At 34.1% G+C, this 20,770-nt stretch overlaps 1 protein-coding gene across 3 annotated transcripts in view; it reads right to left on the bottom strand.

The window, feature by feature from the left end:
* Positions 1-4,354: 4,354 nt before the first annotated feature.
* Positions 4,355-20,770, bottom strand: part of LOC126737037 (sorting nexin-8-like) — a 33,064-nt gene continuing 16,648 nt past the window's right edge. For all 3 annotated transcript variants that reach the window (XM_050441724.1, XM_050441723.1, XM_050441725.1), the window contains 2 exons: positions 4,796-5,201; positions 4,355-4,735 (listed from right to left, as the gene is read on the bottom strand). In XM_050441724.1, the coding sequence (XP_050297681.1) occupies positions 4,652-4,735; positions 4,796-5,201 (490 nt within the window). In that variant the 3' untranslated portion in view covers positions 4,355-4,651. The remainder of the gene's footprint in view (positions 4,736-4,795; positions 5,202-20,770) is intronic.

Here is a 20,770-nt window from a genome sequence, read left to right as displayed (position 1 = left end):
ATCAACGGGTCATAGTTTTTCCGTCCCTGAAAATGTTCTTTTGTTCACGAGTGCCCTAAGGATAGAAAGTTGGATCTCTTGGAGAAAATGGAAATCACCAAAGCCAAAAAGAGTCCAATTTTGACATGCGTTAACGAAGTTTTCACCTTTGAGCCAGGACTTATCTTTAATAATCTTATCTAACCTCCTGTTTCTGCTCACGATACGCATATATGCCTTTGACTTGATTAACGGTCTGGTGTTTCACCGAAATCAACTTTAGAGCGTGGGTTCATATACTACACCTGTCACGTTTTTATATTTTTTGTGCCATGTTATTGTTTTTTATTATAAAATATGTGGGTATTCTCAGATTTAAATTTTATTTGTCAGTACTTAGCAGGTCATCTAGCTATAAGGTACCGTAACATAGGGATATTTTGATCAATTTTTTTCTACATTTGGGATTAGCTACTAGCTACTCTAATATAGTTTTACAGTAATTAAAAATAACCTTAGCAATCGGTTTTATTTGATAAACATCCTACAAATAAATAGACTTTGAAAAACTACATATTTTCGAGAAAAAAAATAAAAAATCATGTGATCAAAGATATACTTAAGTTGGAGATACTTTGATCATCAATTTATTTTGTATGGATTTGTAAAGTAACCCCTTTTAAAAAATGCCTTGAATTAAAAAAAATGTTTTTAAATTGTAGATTTAGGCTATACAAAAAACAAAAACTTAAAATAAGACCATTTTATTGATTAGTTTCCTGTTAATAAATAATAGAAATAAAAAACTCGCTTTACTTAGAAAAATATATTTAGCAGTTACATATTATTGAGCATAAACCGTGTCAGAAGTATTATCATTCATTCGAAAACATAAACAAAAGAAAATACCACTTCGAAAATACATTTAAAAAATATTATATAAACTTCAACGACAGGAATGCTGGAGGAAAATTCATAATAAACATTCAGATCTTCGTCTAATTTTTCTGTGGGATTGGATTGAATTGCAATAATATCCTCATTTCTGATCACAGAAACATCATCCGGCACGAGTTTAAATTTGGTTTTGTTTGTACTAATAGCTTTAAGACCGGTAACTAAAATCTCGGGATCTATTTCAATAATCTTTCATAGATATTTGTAAGTTTTTTTGCCTCTCTGCGAAGAAAATTTTGTCAAAATATATTGGCCAACTTCATATATATCAAGCTTTTCTGAACGTAAAGGCTGTTCTGAACTTTTATTGATTTCCTGTCGAAGCTCCAACAAGTTCATATCGTCTTCGCTGTCAGAAATATTATCCAAGACTGTTGTAGGAAAACTATATCCAGGTGTAATGTTATCTTCCTGAGCTTTTACTGATGCCGTAGATAAACTACAACCAGGTGCAACAGCTAACCGTTTCTTCTTCCTTTTTGGTTGATTCGGATCGCCAAATCGCTGCTCCTTTAACATTGTAGTAAGGGCGCTTTCTACGTCAGCAGTAGGATCTATGGCATCGGTATCCCGGGGTAATTTTTAAAAAACTTGTTCTCGGTCTAGAGGGTAAATACCAGAAGCACTAAATGAACTTATTAAATTACGTTTGATCGCTGATTTTATTAAAGTATCAGACTTCTGTCGTGGAAGTCTTGCATCCATGTAGTTCAATGTCTTATTTAGAAGTTTAGCAAATGTGTCCTTAGGAACCGTTGAGAGTCTTAAGTTTTGCAACTTCCATTCTGAAAGTATAGCTCTCCAGGATTCTTTTAATGGCCTGAAAAATCCGACGTCGAGTAGTTGACAAAGATGAGTCGAATTTGGAACCAAACAGATGAAATCAATTTCATTTTCTGCACACAACTTCGTAACTTCGGGATCCATATGGGAAGATAGGTTATCTCCAATTAAAGCCTTACGCCCATCTAAACGTTTTGGATGGGGAAGAAAACTGCTTAAAAACCAATCACGAAATGTTGCCCCATCTAACCATCCACTTGGTGTTCGGTTAAACCTAGTCCCTAGACTGCAACATGGCTTGTGACAACACGGGAGTCCTTTTAGGCCACCCTCTTTCCAGGAGTCATATAAATGTAGACTTTTAAAAGTCATGTATGGAGGTAATAGAGTCCCATCAGCGGACCCACATATCATAACGGTAGTGCAACTTTTTGAGTGGTTCATAACCTTCTCAGGGTATTTTACGCCACGCCTATAAACACCACGTTTTTTTCCTGGATCATCGGAAAGATTCGATTCGTCATAATTAAATATATTTGCACTGGGAAGATCTCTTATTACCACTTCTAGATTATCATAAAATATATTTAAAGTTTCTTTCGACACCGCAGCCCTCGCCCTTTTTATGTTAGTAGCTAATCTTTGCCCGTAAGAGTCTTTGTGCCTGTTTAGAAGACTACATGTCCAATCAACACCAGGAATATTGTTTTTAAATTGATTAACAACATCACCCTTTTGGTCTAAGTAATACTTGGCCAGCATCCTTATGTCCATGAGACTTAATGGAAATCCCCAGTCTGCACATTTTGAAGCCGCCTTCAGTATTGCTATTTCCTCGTGTTTGGTAAAAATAGTGGGACGACCTGGTTTACTAATATGTTTTCCCTTGTACTTATTATAGATAGTTCCAAAAGGAATATTAAATTACTTTGAAGCTTCTCGTATTGAGCATATACCATCCACCACTACCTTCAATGCATGCTCCAGCTTTTCAGGGGTATAATTTATATAATGTCTGCTCCTCAGCACCCTTTTATGCTCGCGAGGCGTTTCTGGAAAGAAAAAAAAATAATAATTTAATAATTTCTGGAAAGATAATTATAATATATGTTAATGGGGCAACTTTATAATTTATAATATTAAATGTTACCCCGTGGAACAAACATGGTTCTATAAATAACCCTTAACTTAAATTTCACTAAAATCTTTTTGAAATCTACTAAGTAATACACATTAAAGTTAATACAAGAAAGAACATAATGGTAATATACGTACTTACCTTTATAGCCTTGAAGTTTGCTGACTTACAAAAACAGAGCAAACCACGTGTAGACTTTATGATGATATTTTTTAACATCGATGCACAATTACGGCGGTCTGCGACTCTCAACTAACTGGCTTAACTAATGAACCAAGCAGATGTCCAGTTTCATTGTCGTACTATGAGAAATGGTGGGGGTATGACGGCGCAACTATTTTAGGAAGTTTTGATCAAAGTTTGACCCGTATTTAAAGTATCCCCATGTTACGGTAATTTTAACTAATTTTAATATTTGATTTTGTTTTAGTGTAAGGTTTTATTGTAGTTACGTGTGTTTTTCTGTTTATTGTAGGTCTGATGATGCTTTATTAGCGAAACATGTAACCTGATTGACACATAAAAAGATATTTTGAAACTGAGACTTAGATTTTTTCTCTAGTTACGTAGGTCTCTTTGAGATAATGGACGAGTTTTTTCAAACTTCGTTAAGGTACAAGGTTACCTAAACATAACTCTACCATGGTGTTGTCTTTCTGGATATTAATTTAAATACATTTCTTCAGCTTTCGCTTTATTTCGACGATAGAGTATAAAACACTACATCACATCGAATTTTTCATAATTCGAAGTTATTAATTTGAAACTCACAAATAATTACACACACTTGATAAAATAAACATCACTAAACGGGAAGGGAAGAGAAATATCAAAAAATATTATATGGCGCTCACAGGAAAAGCAAAAGTTGACAGCCTCAATTAACATGGACATGCATTATTTTCAAATTCACGTTAATTTCTTACCCCTACCCTGAAAACTTCGTTATTGTATCTTTTATAACAGGAGATCAAAGATGTTATAAAAGTAACTTTTTTCCCTGTATAACCCATGCTATTCCTAGTTCAAAGAAGCGTTTTTATCCATCTTGTATCTTTACCGGTTTCTAATATCTCCATTGTAATCGTATTAAACTGAACACCTGTATCATAATTTAAAGATGCCAGATCTATAAAGAAGTTTTGTTTTTTTTTATTTGTGTGTAAATTTTTTTGCTTATAGAGCGTGTTTTCTTTTGTTTCAAGCGCCGATTGTGTTTTTTTACCTCAGTATAGTAGTATTTAATTTTCCTTTCCCTTAATTCCTGCTAATATTTTACTTCTTCCAGCAAATTTGGATAATTTATTTCTGGATTTTTAATATTAACTAAAGTTTATCAAGGAGGCAGATTTTAATTCCTTATAACCTTAAACCAAGATTAGTTGGTTTTTCATTAAATCCATTCTCGATCTATTTGCCAGTAGTATTGCACTATATTGCACATCGATTTTTTCTAAAGATTTTTAGGGATATTAAAAGTTTACTTAGACAATCAAAAATTTTAAAAATATGTATATTAAATATAAATTCGATTAATAAATGTCATTATATAAGAAATATAAAATTTTCTGATATAAAACCAACCTTTAGAAAATATGATTTATTTGCAATATACCCTGCCTGATACGGAAATATCATATCTGGCAGCTATTATAATCCCTGATATGTGAAATTTTACCACTAATATCATAAAATATATTCATTTTGGAACGCCCTATAAATGCTCACAAACATGAACGGAAACTTGAGTTATGAAATGGTATATATGAGATTCTTGATAAACTGTGATGTGCTCTAATTGGATACAGCAAACCCATTTTTATTAGCTCCTTCATGCCCACAAAACTGAGTCTGCAAGTTTCTCCAAAGGTCCAAAAGCTGTATGAAAATACAATTATCAACATCATATCGCAACTTTCAACTTACTCAACAACTTACCTCAAAATGTGCCTTAGTTTTCAAATCCACAAAACCCGCGAAAATTTGTGGCATCGTCCCCAGATAGGCGAACACCAACTGGGTCTCCATGTGCACGCAATACAAACTAAAATCGGTCCGCAGATCCATGCTGCTAATAACATTTTCCTGAGCCAACATTTTGGCTTCGAGCTGTTCAACAGATTCAGGATCTATGCCCCTAATCGCCCCTTGCAACTTTTTCTTTTTTAACGCGAGCATTTTGGACAGCGCCACCTGATGGTCGTTCGCTAAACCACGCTCCAGACGTTCGCATAGGTCTTTGTGTGCCACCAGGATGTCATAGAGTAATGAAAGGGTTTCGCAAACCGACTTTTGCTGCGTGTCTTCTTGGATTAGGGTCGTGTGCGAGATGTTGCGTAGATCTCTGAAAGTGAAGAAAAACTTTTTTGTATGAATATTGCGAGTAAAGGTTGGGACACATATATGGGGATCGTGTCAGGACCGAGCCAGGGCCGGGCAACGGTTGTCATCCAGTTTCATCCAGTTCTAAATTAAAATAACTAAAATATATGAACAGGTTCATACATGATCGCGACGTCTTCGGGTCGTGTCACCGATTCGTGAACGGGCCGGGCGGAATTTATCGTAGTTGTATTTTTGGCGGACCGGAGAACCGATTTTAAAGGTGCCAAAATGCAAAATGGCAAGCGTGTTTTTTGTCATAATAATATAACTTGTTTATTAAGTGTGCACGTTTTTTTAATTTCTAGTAATATGAAAAACAAATAGATATACTCTTATCACCCCGATTTTCTATTTCTGTAGGAGTTAATATCCAAAATCAAAAGAAGTTTGAGTCTAACTCTCAGAGTGTGGGCTATAACTTTAGAAAAGCCAATTTTCCATTGTTATATCTACTTATTTTTGAGATCCAATGAGACTTCTTGCATAATATAGCTGACGTTACAGACGCCGTATCTAGCATCTACACTAAATTAAATACCGCTTTTGCGCAATCGGTCCCTCTGTTTAAAAGGCGTAATAGCAAATATGATTATCCTAGTTGGTATACCTCTCAAATTGTAAAAAACCTAAAGGAAAAATGTAGGCTACATAATAAATGGAAAAGAACAAAATCCATTGTTGATTACAACGTCGTTAAAACATTAAGGGCCACCATTAAATCCAATATCGATTTGGCTTATAAAGATTATATAGCCAATACTGAGAAATATATTAAAAAAGACCCGAAAAATTTTGGAAATTCATACAGGAAAGGCGAAGAACGTCTAGAATCCCTGGGTCAATGAGTTTTAACAATAGCAGTTTAACTAACCCTGATGACATAGTCAATGCATTTGCCGACTTTTTTGGTAATGTTCTTAATCGCTACCCTCCCCTAGTTTATTTAATGATGAGGTCTTTTCTCAAAATATAACAATTTAAAAACTGAATCATGCAGATGTGCTAAATGCTCTTAAAAAACTTAAAAACAAAGAAACTTCTGGTTTTGATGCTGTCCCATCCTATCTGTTGCGTGATTGTGCCTCTGCGTTTATCTCTTTGTACAAGCACCTTTCCTAAAGATTGGAAATTTGCCAAAATTTGTCCCATCTTTAAATCGGGAGAAAAAAATGTGGTGGAAAACTATCGTCCAATTAGAGGCTATAAATAATAAATTTCAACTAGACGTAATTTACACGGACTTCGCGAAAGTCTTTGATAAGATGGACCATGGACTTCTTGCTCAGACACTTATCAAGCTTGGTTTTCATTCTAATTTTGTACAATTTTTTGCTTCCTATCTGGCAGATAGACTCAAGTTTGTAAAGTATAATGGGTTCAGTTCATATGTTTATAAAGCATATAGCGGTGCTCCTCAGGGTAGCAATCTTGCTCCTTTTTTGTTTTCTATTTTTATCAATGACATATCTGTTAACATTTTAAGCAATAGTCTTCTGTCTGCTCACGACCTAAAGATATTTCGCATTGTAACTAATTGGGATGACTGTTTGCTTCTCCAAAAAGATATTAATTTAATCTACAACTGGTGCAAGAATAAGAGGCTTCCTCTCAATATTGAAAAGTGTAAAAAGATGTCTGATCATGATTTTTGCAATGATATAGCAACAAGTCCTCTTTAAAATTTCTTGGTTTTATTATAAGAGCTACATCAGTCAGACTTCACTAATATATCAAGTAGAATCATCTTATTTAATTCCTTAATAAAATCACGATTACTTTATGCGGCTCCACTCTGATATCCAAACTATACTGTTCACATTGTCAGACCTGAATCTGTTCAACGCAAAATTTCTGAAACATATAGCTTTTAAAACTGATGGAATTTATCCAGAACAAGAATACGATCAGCACTTGTTACTCAGCAGATTCAATATGCTTTTCTTTCATCAGGAAAACATTTGTGCTGGTTTGCTTTTTCTTTTCAAAATATGTAATGGTCATATTAACTGCCCGGAATTGCTAGCAGCTCTACACTTTGTTGTGCCTTACATTAATACAAGAAGACAAAACATTTTTTATTTACAAAGATATAGCACAAATTTAGCAAAGAAAGAGCCTTTATAGAGAGCGTGCTCTTGGTTTAACTTGGTCCATTTGAGTCCGGATGTCAATCTCTTTAATATGTCTTCTCGTCATTTTAAAAAATTGTTGTCAAATAATATCGTAAACCTATTTAGTTAATATGCCTCTTATATTTTTTTTCTGTTGAACATATTTTATGATTACCTATTAGTTATGTTTTTATATATAACTATTATTATTTTTCATGATATATGCATTGTTATTACTGATATTTTTATACAGGGTGTCCGCTAATTAATGGTACATGAAAAAACCACAGACTCCTGATGTAAAAATATTACGATTTAACTATATTTACCTATATCCAAAAGTTGATATTAACTGAGATACAGGGTGTTAAATTTAAAACTTTTTTTTTGTTTTTCCCCAATAACATTAACAAAAGTTAACTTTTTTTCACAAAAATTTGTAGTTAGGGGTTTTTTAGGTCGAGAAATTCATTTTTTTAATAAATTGAGTGTACAATGTAGAGGGGGCTGTCTGCGACATCTTTTTCTCTTTCATAAGGTCATAACTTTTTTGTGCTTAACTGTATTTAAGTTTTTATTGAAAATAATACTTTTTTCATATTTTTTACGTAAAAAAGGTATACTAAGTTGAAGTCGCTCAGAGTTACCGTTTTGGAGATATTTGTATTTAAATTATTTAGTGCACTATGCACTCGACCCCGGCTGAATAATTAATATAATCGGGAAATATTTCGCTTTTTTAAAGTAAGCTATGAGAAAGCAAATGAACTTTAGAGACGCAGTTAGTTTTAAGTTGTCAGAAAATATTTAATTAGTGTTTTCTGTGATTTTGCATCTAGTTTACTGTTTTGTTGAATTTTTAAATTTTTCGTAAGTTTACAAACAATGCCGAGGCACAATCTTTTTTCAAATGCCGAAATGAGGGATATGTTGTGTGTATATGCGCAGGCAAATTTTAATGGACGCGAAGCCTATAGACGATATTCAAAACTATATCCAAATCGAAGACAACCTGATTTCAAGATCTTCAAAAATCTTTACGATCGATTAGGAGAAACAGGTACATTTCGTCCTAAACGGAATTCCGCAGGGCGCCCAAAGGTTATAACTCCAGAACAAGAAGAAGAAATTCTGGTCCGCGTGGCTGAAAATCCGGAAATAAGTGCAAGACATGCTGCTGCGGTAACTGGAGTAGGCAAGTCATCCATTTGTAAAATATTTCACGAAGAGGGTCTTTATCCGTATCATTTCACTCCTGTGCAAAATTTATTAGAAAATGATTTTGCGCCCAGGATAGAATTTGCCCGTTTTTGCCGTGCCCAAATAAATGCGGACCCCATGTTTCTGAATAAGATACTATTCACTGATGAAGCAACGTTTACACGTAGAGGCATTTTTAATTTTAGAAATAAACACACATGGGCATTACAAAATCCACATTCAGTAAACAAACGTCATTTCCAACATGAATTCAAAATTAATGTTTGGTGTGGTATAATCGATAATCATTTATTGGGCCCTTCCGAACTACCGCCCAATTTAAACGGGGAATTCTACCTTGAGTTCCTAGAAACACATTTACCAGATTTTCTCGATGATATTCCGCTGGACATAAGGCAACATATGTATTTCATGCAAGACGGAGCGCCAGCACACTTCTCTAGAGCTGTCAGAGAGTACCTGAACAACCGTTTTCCTAATCGCTGGATAGGTCGTGGGAGCCAGAGGCCATGGCCGGCGCGAAGTCCCGATTTTAACCCGCTGGATTTTTGTGTATGGGGCTATATGAAGTCGCTTGTTTACAAAGAAATAGTGAATTCCAGAGAAGAACTATGGCAGAGAATTTTATATGCTGCACAAAAGCTACGAAACGAACAATTATTTTTTTAAATTAGGAGATCTTTCAACAAAAGAACTGTTAAATGTATTGAAGTGAATGGTAGACATTTTGAACAGTTTTTGTCAAAAGCAGATCTATTTTTTTACTAAATCTCGTCACAGTTTCAAAATGGAAAAGTCGCATAGTTAAGTTTGTTTTCGTTAATGTTATTTTCTTTCAATAGATTTTCTAGTGTCATAGTTATTTTAAATAAAGTTAATTAAATGATAATCCAATTTTGTCTGCATTATTCTCAATGACTTATACTAAAACATTATTTATGATGTAAAAAATGATTGGTAAAGAGTAACAAGACATTATTGCTTGCTTGAGCTGCTGTACTAAATAATTTGAAGGCAGATATCTAGAAAAAGGCGACTCTGAGCGACCCGAAAGTAGTATACCTTTTTTACGTAAAAAATATGAAAAAAGTATTATTTTCAATAAAAACTTAAATACAGTTAAGCACAAAAAAGTTATGACCTTATGAAAGAGAAAAAGATGTCGCAGACAGCGGCCCCTACATTGTACACTCAATTTGTTAAAAAAATGAATTTCTCGACCTAAAAAACCCCTAACTACAAATTTTTGTGAAAAAAAGTTAACTATTGTTAAAGTTCTTGGGTAAAAACAAAAAAAAATTTAAGTTTAACACCCTGTATCTCAGTTAATATCAACTTTTGGATATAGGTAAATATAGTTATATCGTAATATTTTTACATCAGGAGTCTGTGTTTGTTCCATGTACCATTAATTAGCGGACACCCTGTATAAGGTCTTAGGATAATTAGGATTAGATTCCTGTTAGATAATGAATATATTTGAATTGAATAATATAAATTGATGGTCTTCAGAACTTATCAGATTTTTATATTTCTGCTTCAAGTTTGTTTAGTAGTCGATAAAATGTAAACTGTGTCATCCTGCAATATAATCATTGATGAGATTGAAGAGGGAAAAAGGTTCCGAACTCCGCTTGTACAGGGTGGCCAAATAAGCGAGGTAAGCGGCTGTATCTCAGGACCTGTACATCTGGCAACAATGGAATTTTTTTTATTATTATAAAAGTGGCCATGAGAAAATTCTGGAAATTATTTTTAAGTTCCGTATTTCACCGCAAGAGGGCGCAACTAAAAATTAAATAAAAGAAACGTCTTTTTCTCAGAAAACTTAAGTACTAACTTATACTTTTGATATTATTTTTAGTAAGCCTAGATAATTTGCTATAATTTTGGTTTTATGAATCATTGACGTACGAACAATAGTAGGGGTGGGGGAAGCTATTGAAAGTGGAATCATTAGAATCGGTGTAAATTCTAAACCACTTATTCGATTTAAGCGATTCAAAATTTATTTGCAAGATAAATATAGCTGCTTTAAAAGTCCGATCTCATCACTACCCTATAGTTCCTAATAAAACCGCCAGAGGGCGCAATTTGTAATAATTCCAGTTTTTTTCATTTTGCTCCAAAAATTCAAATCGAATGGTAGTTTTTTGACATCATATTTAAAAAGTAGATAAAATTTGCAAAAATACTGTGAAAACCGCACGATGATATCTTTGCTTGTTTAAAAGTTATAGCGAATTAAAGTCTTTTACGCACCGAGTCCAAACTTATATACCGCCATCTAGCGGTCGGCCTTAGAATGTCTAGTTAACGTATAGTAGGCGGCAAAAACAAAAGAAACTTTTGAAAAGGATTGTATGGAAACGTCAAATATTTATTAGACGGCCAGTTTAAATCTGTTTTCAATTTTCTTTGCTCGATTTTTTGTAAAATGCCTTTAACAAATAATGAAGCTGTGGATTTGATTGCGGTTTTCTTTGAGTGCTTTCAAAATGCAGCAATAGCTGAAAGACAGTATGCCCTTCGCTATCCAGATTGCCGCCATTATGGCAGAAGAATTTTTCCACGGTTGGTACAGCGACTACGCGATACTGGGAGTTTTAGTCGGCCCAAATTTAGAAGGCGTCGCTCTACTGGAAGAACTGAAGAAAACATTATTAATGTGTTGGCCTACGTAGAGTTTAATAGGCATATTGGAACTCGTGCGTTATCTTTAGATTTGGGAATAGCTCGAACTACTGTTCAAAATATACTTAAAGACCACAGGTAATACATCTTTTTATTATAATTTTCTTCTCGAATATAGGCATTTCTTTTTATTTTAAGGCTACACCCTTTTATATAATCCTACACCAAGCTCTAAACGAACATGATTTTGAGCGCCGAATTGATTTTTGCCAATGGATACTACCAATGATTCGCGAAAACAGGGATTTTTTGTTACAGATTCTGTGGACCGATGAAGCCACTTTTTGTAGCGATGGGAAAGTCAACAGGCATAATATGCATTATTGGTCGGTTGAAAATCCTCGTTGGATGCGAGAAGTCCAGCACCAAGGCCGCTGGAGTGTAAACGTGTGGTGTGGCATCGGAATGAAAATTATTGGTCCTTATTTTTTTATGGCACATTAACCGGTAATGTTTTTTTGCAATTTTTAACAAATTCCTTTCCTATTTTAATGGAAGATTTGACATTGGAAGTAAGACGGACCATGTATTTTCAATTGGACGGGTGCCCAGCACATTTTTCCCGTTTGGTGCGGCATCATATAAATAATTACTTTCAAGGGCGCTGGATCGGAAGGGGGAGTCTATATCCTTGGCCGGCCAGGTCAGCCGACTTAACATGCCTAGACTTTTACTTATGGGGTCGTTTAAAAGATATTGTGTACCAAACTCCACAACAACAAGACAGGATACGGAAAACAGAATCCGTGGTGCAATAAATGAAATATCAGCTGCTGAAATTGAAACAGCAGTTTTATCCACCCAAAGAAGGTTGGAAGCTTGTTTGGAATGTGATGGAAAGCAGTTTGAACACCTATCGAGGCATTAAATACCAAATATGTTTGGGTTTAAAATCGGTTCTTTTCAGGACCATAATTTAAATATAAAAAGAAATTCGTTAATAAAATTATTCGCCTTAAGAAAGTCACATAAACTTCCAGTCATTCTGTGATACATAGGTATTATTAATTTATAATTTATCAATCAATTATTACTTTCATAATTTATTAATTATGATAACATCATGGTATCCTAGTTGTGGTAATACTAATTAGAGATTTTTAGGCGAGACACTCGATGGCGGTACGTAAGCTTAGGCTCGGTGCGTAAAAAACTTTAATTCGCTATAACTTTAAAACGAGCAAAGATATCATCGTGCGGTTTTCACAGTACTTTTGCAAATTTTATTTACTTTTTAAATAGGATGTCAAAAATATACCATTTAATTTGAATTTTTGGAGCCAAATGAAAAAAACTGGAATTATTACAAATTGTGCTCTCTGGCGGTTTTATTAGGAACTACAGGGTAGTGATGAGATCAGACTTTTAAAGCAGCTATATTTATCTTGTAAATAAATTTTGAATTGCTCAAATCGAATAAGTGGTTTGGAATTTACACCGATTTTAATGATTCCACTTTCAATAGCTTCCCCCACCCCTACTATCGTTCGTACGTCAATAATTCATAAACCAAAATTATAGCAAATTATCTAGGCTTACTAAAAATAATATCAAAAGTATAAGTTAATATTTAAGTTTTCGGAGAAAAAGACGTTTCTTTTATTTAATTTTTAGTTGCGCCCTCTTGCGGTGAAATACGGAACTTAAAAATAATTTCTAGAATTTTCTCATGGCCACTTTTATAATAAAAAAAATTCCATTGTTGCCAGATGTACAGGTCCTGAGATACAGCCGCTTACCTCGCTTATTTAGCCACCCTGTACAGATCTCGTCTTGCATGCACTATGAACTCATATTTTTCTAATTTTATTCGCCCTTCTCCCTTTGGTTTCATTTTCTTCCTACTCTCAAGCAAGGGCTATCATGCCCAATTCACTATTCCGTAAATCACTTAACATTATAACTACTAAAAAATAATAATAAAGACAGATTCTTTAATTCCACCAAAATGAAAGCAAAAGGAACACCTGCGAGATCCGGGATAGAGTAGTTTAAAGACGAACGTGCCGACCTGACACGATCCGGTTATGTGTGTCCCAACCTTTATACGAAATCCGGTAAAGGAATACCTTCTTTTTACTTAATTAGAATTATAGAGGAATATTTCGAGCACTCTTTCGGAACGAATAGCCGTTGCTCTATCTATCTAAAAGTTAACGTATAAGTTCAGATCACTTAATTTGAAAGGACATTCATTCAATAATAACAAAGAGCCATTCAAACCAAGGAGGTTAGAAGTAAGGAGACTTATCTGTATAGTAACGTGCATACCCAAAAGTGAACGATAACTAGTTTCAGAAAGTAGCCACATCAGCGCTGTTAGTCAGAAGTGTGCCTCTGATTGGCTCGACCGACCTTTTACGAAACAGTAATATTAAGTACAAGGATAGATTATTGCCACGTGCAGAGTAGCCAATCAGAGCGAGGTAGATATTTGCAAACCTAGTTAGGCTCGATTCACACTATGATTCCGATCACGGTTCGCTCTCGGTCCAGTCTCGGTCCGGCAAAATCAGTCGACATCTACATTTTCGTTCTAGCATTGGTTGTGGTCCAGTCTAGATTCATCGTTCGTTGCGTGAAGACGTATATAGATTTCGAATTTTTCACCAAAAAAATTACATTCAATTTTGACTTTGAAGATCTAGCTATTATAACTATCCTGCTTGATGAGGAAAATCAAAATAAAAAATTAAGAAAAAAGAACATTTCGAGACGAAGAATGTGGATTCATCCAAGTTTAATAAATAGAAAAACCGAAGGTGAACCACACTTTGTATCGTCATTTAATAGACGATGAAGAAAATTTTTTGCAGTACTGCCGAATGGATTCAACATTTGAAATTATCCTACGAAAAATACAAGATAAAATTTTGAAGAAAAATACAACTTTTCGTGAAGCTATTTCTCCACGTGAAAAATTACTCGTATGTTTAAGGTATGTGATCATTTTTATTATAAAGGTTTTTAATAAAATCAAATAAATATTAACATAATACTAATAAATGAAGTAAATATAATAATCTGCGAAGAAATATGTTAATTATTATTATTATTATTGTTGAGGATTGTGACTGATATAAATTTTGTGACCATTGATTTTCAACTTATTGGTATTGCGGCGATGGTGTGAGATAACGTGGCGGGTGTCAACGCATGGAATCACCGAATGTGGATGCGAGTGGAGTAGTAGACGATGTAGATCCGAGTGGAGTAGTTGTCTGTTGATGTATGTATGAATATTGAGAGGATGGTGTTGAAAAATCGGGTGAAGAAGCGACGTTTGTGGCGTAGAAATTCGATGAAGATGATGACGACGCAGATGGAGCAGGTGATGGAAGAGGAGATGGTCGTTGACCATGATAGGTTGGTGGTGGTGGCAAGAATTGTGAAGTCGGAGTATCTCTTGAGGTTAAGTATTTTTCCTCGATTTGGCTTACTATACTGAATATTTTCGTCTTCACCATATGCTGATCAATTGGTGTAAAGTTTTTCACAGTAGAAGCCATCAAAGAAAAGAAATTATCTATTGGATGTATCGCCCGTTCTTGATCTTTTTTTTCTAAAATGTACTTCATTAAAGTGGACGATGCATTTTCTTGTTGTGTATGGCCTGGTCTATTGTTCACTTTTGAAGCTGTCGGAGTGGCCTTAGTAAATGTGTTACTAATATTTTTCGTGGTTCAGCATCCTCATTTTCAACGCATCTAACCGAGCTGGTTTGCACACCTGGTGAATCCTCTTTCTCTACTTCAACAATTCTCTCACTGTCTTTGTCAATAATTGATGACGTTCGTGGCCTATCAATATTGACAAAGTCATTGAGGAATTGCATATGATCACAATGCCGCCATTTGGAAATTTTCCGTGCTGCTTGGCCACTTTTAGTTTTTAAGTTCGACAAATATTTGCGGTATTGAGATCTCAAAGATTCCCAACGATTTTTGGCACCTGTAATTAAAAAGGAAAGCAGATAAGAAATACAATAATAAAACTTAGTGCAGATTCCTAACCTAAACAATTAATTAATTTTACGACTGTCATTACTAATTAATACTAATTGAATTATGATCTAACGTTAATTTTTTTTATTGGTTTTCAGATTTTTGGCTACTGGAGATTCTTATAAAACAATTGCTTTCAGCTAGTCTGGGCCATTCAACGGTACAAACTATCGTACTTGAAGTACTCAATGTGCAGCACTCAATGAAAGCTTATTGGCAGAATATATTCCAGCTCCTTCTCGGGAAAAATGGCAACAAATTGCGCATGAAATGTGGACAATGTGGAATTTTCCCAATTGCTTAGGAGCATAGATGGCAAGCATGTCATTATACAAGCTCCAGCCAACAGTGGATCTCTATATTTTAACTATAAAAAAACATTTTCGATTGTATTGTTGGCTTTGGTGGACGCTAATTGTAAATTTATAGCCGTAGACATTGGATCCTATGGTAAAAAATAGTGACGGAGGAATATTCGCGAATTCTGCATTCGGAAAAGGATTAGAAAATGGGACGATGAATATTCTCGAAGACTCCCCACTACCAGGAACAGAATATTAGCTCCGTATGTTATTTTGGGAGATGAAGCGTTTCCATTGAAACAATATTGAATGCGGCCTTATCCAGGTTTGAAAAATGTAGAAGACAACGAAAAGAGAATCTTCAATTATCGTCTACGTCGAGGAAGAAGATTAGTTGAATGTGCCTTTGGTATTTTATCGCAAATGTTTCGTATCTACCAGAGAAGATTGATAGCCAATCCTGAAAATGCAACTTTGATTGCCTTGACTACTTGTATTTTGCATAATATTATTACGAACACCAGAACTATAAATAATGAAAATGTTTCAACCTGTACTAATACTAATTGTATACAAAACTTGAGAAGACAAGGCGGAAATGCATAGACTGAAGCATTTAAAACTGGACAAATTTATAAAAAAAATTTCAATTTTCTGATAGGTGCAGTGCCATGGCAAGCAGAGCGTATTATGTGGTAGAGAAGACATCTTCTTTTTTTTTATATTATTAATGATTATTGTTTGACTTACCAGTTGATTCTAGTGTTTTCTCAATTTTGTCCCACGCCTTTTTTTATAATTATTGTCACTGTAGTAATGTGACTGCAAGTCATACATTCCTGGCTTACTTTTCACTAATTCAATAAGCATTTCATCTGAAAAATAAGAATTAATAAATTCCTCATTCAACTAAAATTAATTATATTAATTTTTTTTTTATTTTATATTCTGTATAATTTTATATTCTAAATATTTTTTCTGCATTCGAATAAAATTTCAAAAATCAAAATGATAAATATTGTATACAATTACTTACCTTTTTTAAGCGAGAACGCAAATCCATCCCCACTATCGATACAAGTCGCGACAAGTTCAATCACGCTCCAGCAAAATATTTGTCAAACTGGATCGGTGCTGGACGGTGACTGTACCGAAACGTGAGTGGTATGGATAGTGTGAACGTAATCATTGTTTTTCATTAGATAATATTTTACCGGACCGAGAGCGAACCGTGATCGGAATCATAGTGTGAATCGAGCCGTGAATAGTGTGAATTTTGGTACAATGGTGAATGGTACAATTTTGCGTACACGTCACCTCATTTGGAAAGCGTGGAGATCAGTCTCCCTAGCTCCAGTATTCCTGATTAAAACAAATAATGTGTTCTGTTTTATCTTGTATACACCACCACCTCAGGCTTTAAAATGTGCATTAAAACAAAATTATACTTTTGTCTAAGAATATAACGATTTTTCTTACTGTAAAAGTGAATAAACGTAAAAATAGTTGAATTTACACATATTGCTGCAGCCTACTCGTGTACGTGAACAAGGTCAAAAATTTGGATCCATCGCAGTGATTTGGTGTCGAAGATAAAAGTTCGAGCAACGCTGCCGGCTTTGTTTGGTTTTGCGCATTGTCAAGATTTTCGCGATTTTAAAATAATGGCTGGATCCGAAATAAATTGTGGAGAATGTTGTAAAAATATTCCCAAATCTGAATACAAAATCGGATGACAGTTCTGCAAAATTCATATTTTGTCATTTTAAGTGTGTAGGACTTAATGAAACTAATTGTTTGGTAATGGACTAATGATTTGAAAAGATAAAAAATCATATTTTGCAGTAGTTGCAATTATATGATTTTTTATTTTTTTTTGCAATAATTGCTCGCCTAGATCTAATATAGGCTTGCCATCTGGATCAATTCAATCACTAGTCCATACATCACCAAAAGAATCAAGTAGCGGCTTGGAGAGGAATGTGTAGTTCATGTTGTTAAAAAAATTAATGCAGGAAATAGAATGAAACTTGTTCCTAAGACAGGAGTTACAAGAAACTCTATCAATGAAATGCATGAGAATAATGGAAAACATGATAGCTTAAGAGGAAAAATACAGGATTAAAAATTGATATTAATCACATTAAGAGGAAATTAAATCTGTAAACTGGATAAAGTATTTGCCTTCGTAGAACCTTTTTCCCCAAAGATGGCGTTACAGGTATTAGGATATTAGCATAAACGAAAAAAATCTCTAATGACAACTAAGTAAATCTGAATATGGACAATACAAAAACTCTCAACAACAAGGGTAGAATTCTTAAAAACGACTGTGTTACACAAGATAGAAATAAGTATATCTGCATTAATGAGGAGATGATATCGATTGATTTGGCACAAGAATGGGGTTTTTTATCGTAAAATAAAGGAAGGGCAAATAAAATTAAAGGTCACTCTGACCTTCAGCGGCTAATTGAAAACTAAATGTCTATATATATATATATATATATATATATATATATATATATATATATATATATATATTATTTTTCCTACTCATAGATTGTTGATATGTGTATATTTGATATTTTCTTGTTTGTGGTTTCAAATCTAAAATGAGAAGTTTAGTAAGTAGATGACAAGTTTAATGCAAAATTATGTGATAAGATAGATCAAGTTGACCAATTTAACACTCTTTCAGATTTATAATTAATGGATGTAAATATTAGAAGTTTGAACTTTGATGATTTGATAATTCTTTTAGAATCTTTAGACAAATCTTTTTATAGTATAGTGTGCTCAGAAACCAATATTTTTTTAAATTCTCAATATTTTAATATCAACCATTTCAAAATTATATACAACAAAAGTATGTACAATAAGTGTGATTGTTTAGTGATGCGAAGAGTCCGGAATAATCGTCCGTTCAATCCGAATATCAAATTATTCCGAATCAATCCGGATATCTAAATCGTCCGGATACACGCCGCCCGTCGTCCGTTCGACCGTCAATGAAATGAAAGCTTGCACGAGGCTCACGAAGTGACATGAAGTTCCACGTTCCACCGGCTAAGAGAATCCGAATTAAATCGTCCGGACAAATAACCCGGCAATATCGTCGCGTCGCCTTGTGTAAATATTGTTTTATCTATCCTTATTGTACTCATTTAGAAACATAATAGACAATACGAGAACGCCCAAATTGTTTAAGGGTCGCCTGACCTTCAGAAGTTTTTTTTTGTAAACAAACCATCTTTGTATTAATATTTTGCATCGTTTAAAATATACTTGATTTATTACATACATAATTAGCTATTTTAGTTTTAGCATCATGTAGAAATCCGTAAAAACGAAATGTCTAATGAGTTGCATAATGCATACCTTACATTCGAAAAACAGCTATAAAAAACGTTTATCGGACGGTCGAGCATCGAGCCCGAAGGCCTGGCATAATTTGCCGAACGGGCGAGACATCGAACGGATGAATTAGTCCGGATGAAAAAACCGAATTTTCAATTCATCCGGATGTTGAATTCATCCGGATTTTTACAACACTATGGTGGTTGTTTAGTAGTAGAAAATAACGACGATCATATTGATTTTCCTAAAATAGAAAACTTTAAGATTTACTTAAAATTTTAAATATTTTACTGATATAGGGTATATTGTAAGAGTATTGGGTTAATAGGCACATACAGATGTCCTGCTTTGAATGATGATAAATTCGTTAAAGCCCTTAAGCAGTTATTGGCCAACAAAGAATTAAATCAGGAAATTAATATTTTTTGTCAAAATTTTCGTTTTGATCCTTCGTTGCCGGATATAGCACGTTTGCACTTAGATATGAATATCGATACACCATCACCACTAGAATCTGAGAGGGAAACCCCAGTAGTTAATATATTTTTCTCGCCTTATTTTTTAAATTCGGTATTGGTATGGAAAAACATAAATTTTTTTGGAAAAGGACAATTAACTATCTGAATATTATGAGTGAAAATGTTTAGAATTTTTTAATAAACAAAGCAACCAGAAGAATTAGTAACTGTACCGGTTTATGTATAGATCATATATATACAGGGTGTTACAAAATTCGGTGCAAATGTTTCAAGAGCACATTGTTGGAATCAAAATAAGACTTTTTCTTCCTATAAACATGTGCCCTAAAACGCTCCTCCTTAGAGCTTTTGCGCTCGCAAATTTCTTGAAGAAAATCGATTATTTGGGACACTGACTACAGTTATGAGTCAAATTTTTGTAAAATTTGCAAGTCCCAATTTTTTTGGGTGCTTTTGATATTTTCCGTCTCAAAAATGGTGTGAACCCAATTTCACGGGAAGATTCAGCGAAGCTTATGGCCCTTCTGATGGCCCTCATGTTTCCAATTAGAAATTTAAAAATCTAGCGACTCCATCTAGCAATTCCATCAAGTAAAAGGTTAATGTAAAAATCTAAAGTTTTATTCGCATTTTTTCGATATATAATCGTTTTCGAGAAAATCGGTAGTAAACGAAAGGAGAGCATTATTAAACCCGATTAAACTATCAATTTAGAAAAAAAGAAGCTTCATGGCTAATTAGGTGTTCAAGATTTTCAAATTTCATATTGGAAACATAAGACATGAGCCATCATAAGGGTAATAATTATTACCTTAGCCATTATTACCCTTATGATGGCTCATGTCTAAATCCTTCCTTAAAATTAGGTTTACAGTATTTTTGGGACGGAAATATCAAGACTAGCCAAAAAACGAAGACTTCCAAATTTTCAAAAGATTTGACGCATAACTGTAGTCAGCCCTCCAAATAATCGATTTTCTTCAAGAAATTTGCGCGAGCTGTCGCTCTGAGGGGAAGAAGGGGGGGAGAATTTTAGAACACATGTTTAGAGGAAAAAAAGTCTTATTTTGACTCCAACAATAAGCTCTTAAAATATTTGAACCGAATGTTGTAACACCCTGTATATTTAATTAAAAACTAATAAACCTGTGGCACCGTGGACAAATGTTCACGACGCGATCTTATAGTCTCAGTACTCTCAGTTCGAGTCCTGGCATGGGCATGGTTGTTTGTGCGTATCCGATTGGTTTAGGTTGCCGGTGGTAACTGCTACTTTGATGTACTCACGGTGGTTACGCTGGTAACCAGGCCCGGATGATGCAGAGTAACGGACTACATTTCTAAATGTTTGAATAAA

Source organism: Anthonomus grandis, chromosome 6, assembly GCF_022605725.1.
Source record: "Anthonomus grandis grandis chromosome 6, icAntGran1.3, whole genome shotgun sequence".
NCBI lineage: Eukaryota > Metazoa > Arthropoda > Insecta > Coleoptera > Curculionidae > Anthonomus > Anthonomus grandis.
This window is presented reverse-complemented; position numbering and strand designations above follow the sequence as displayed.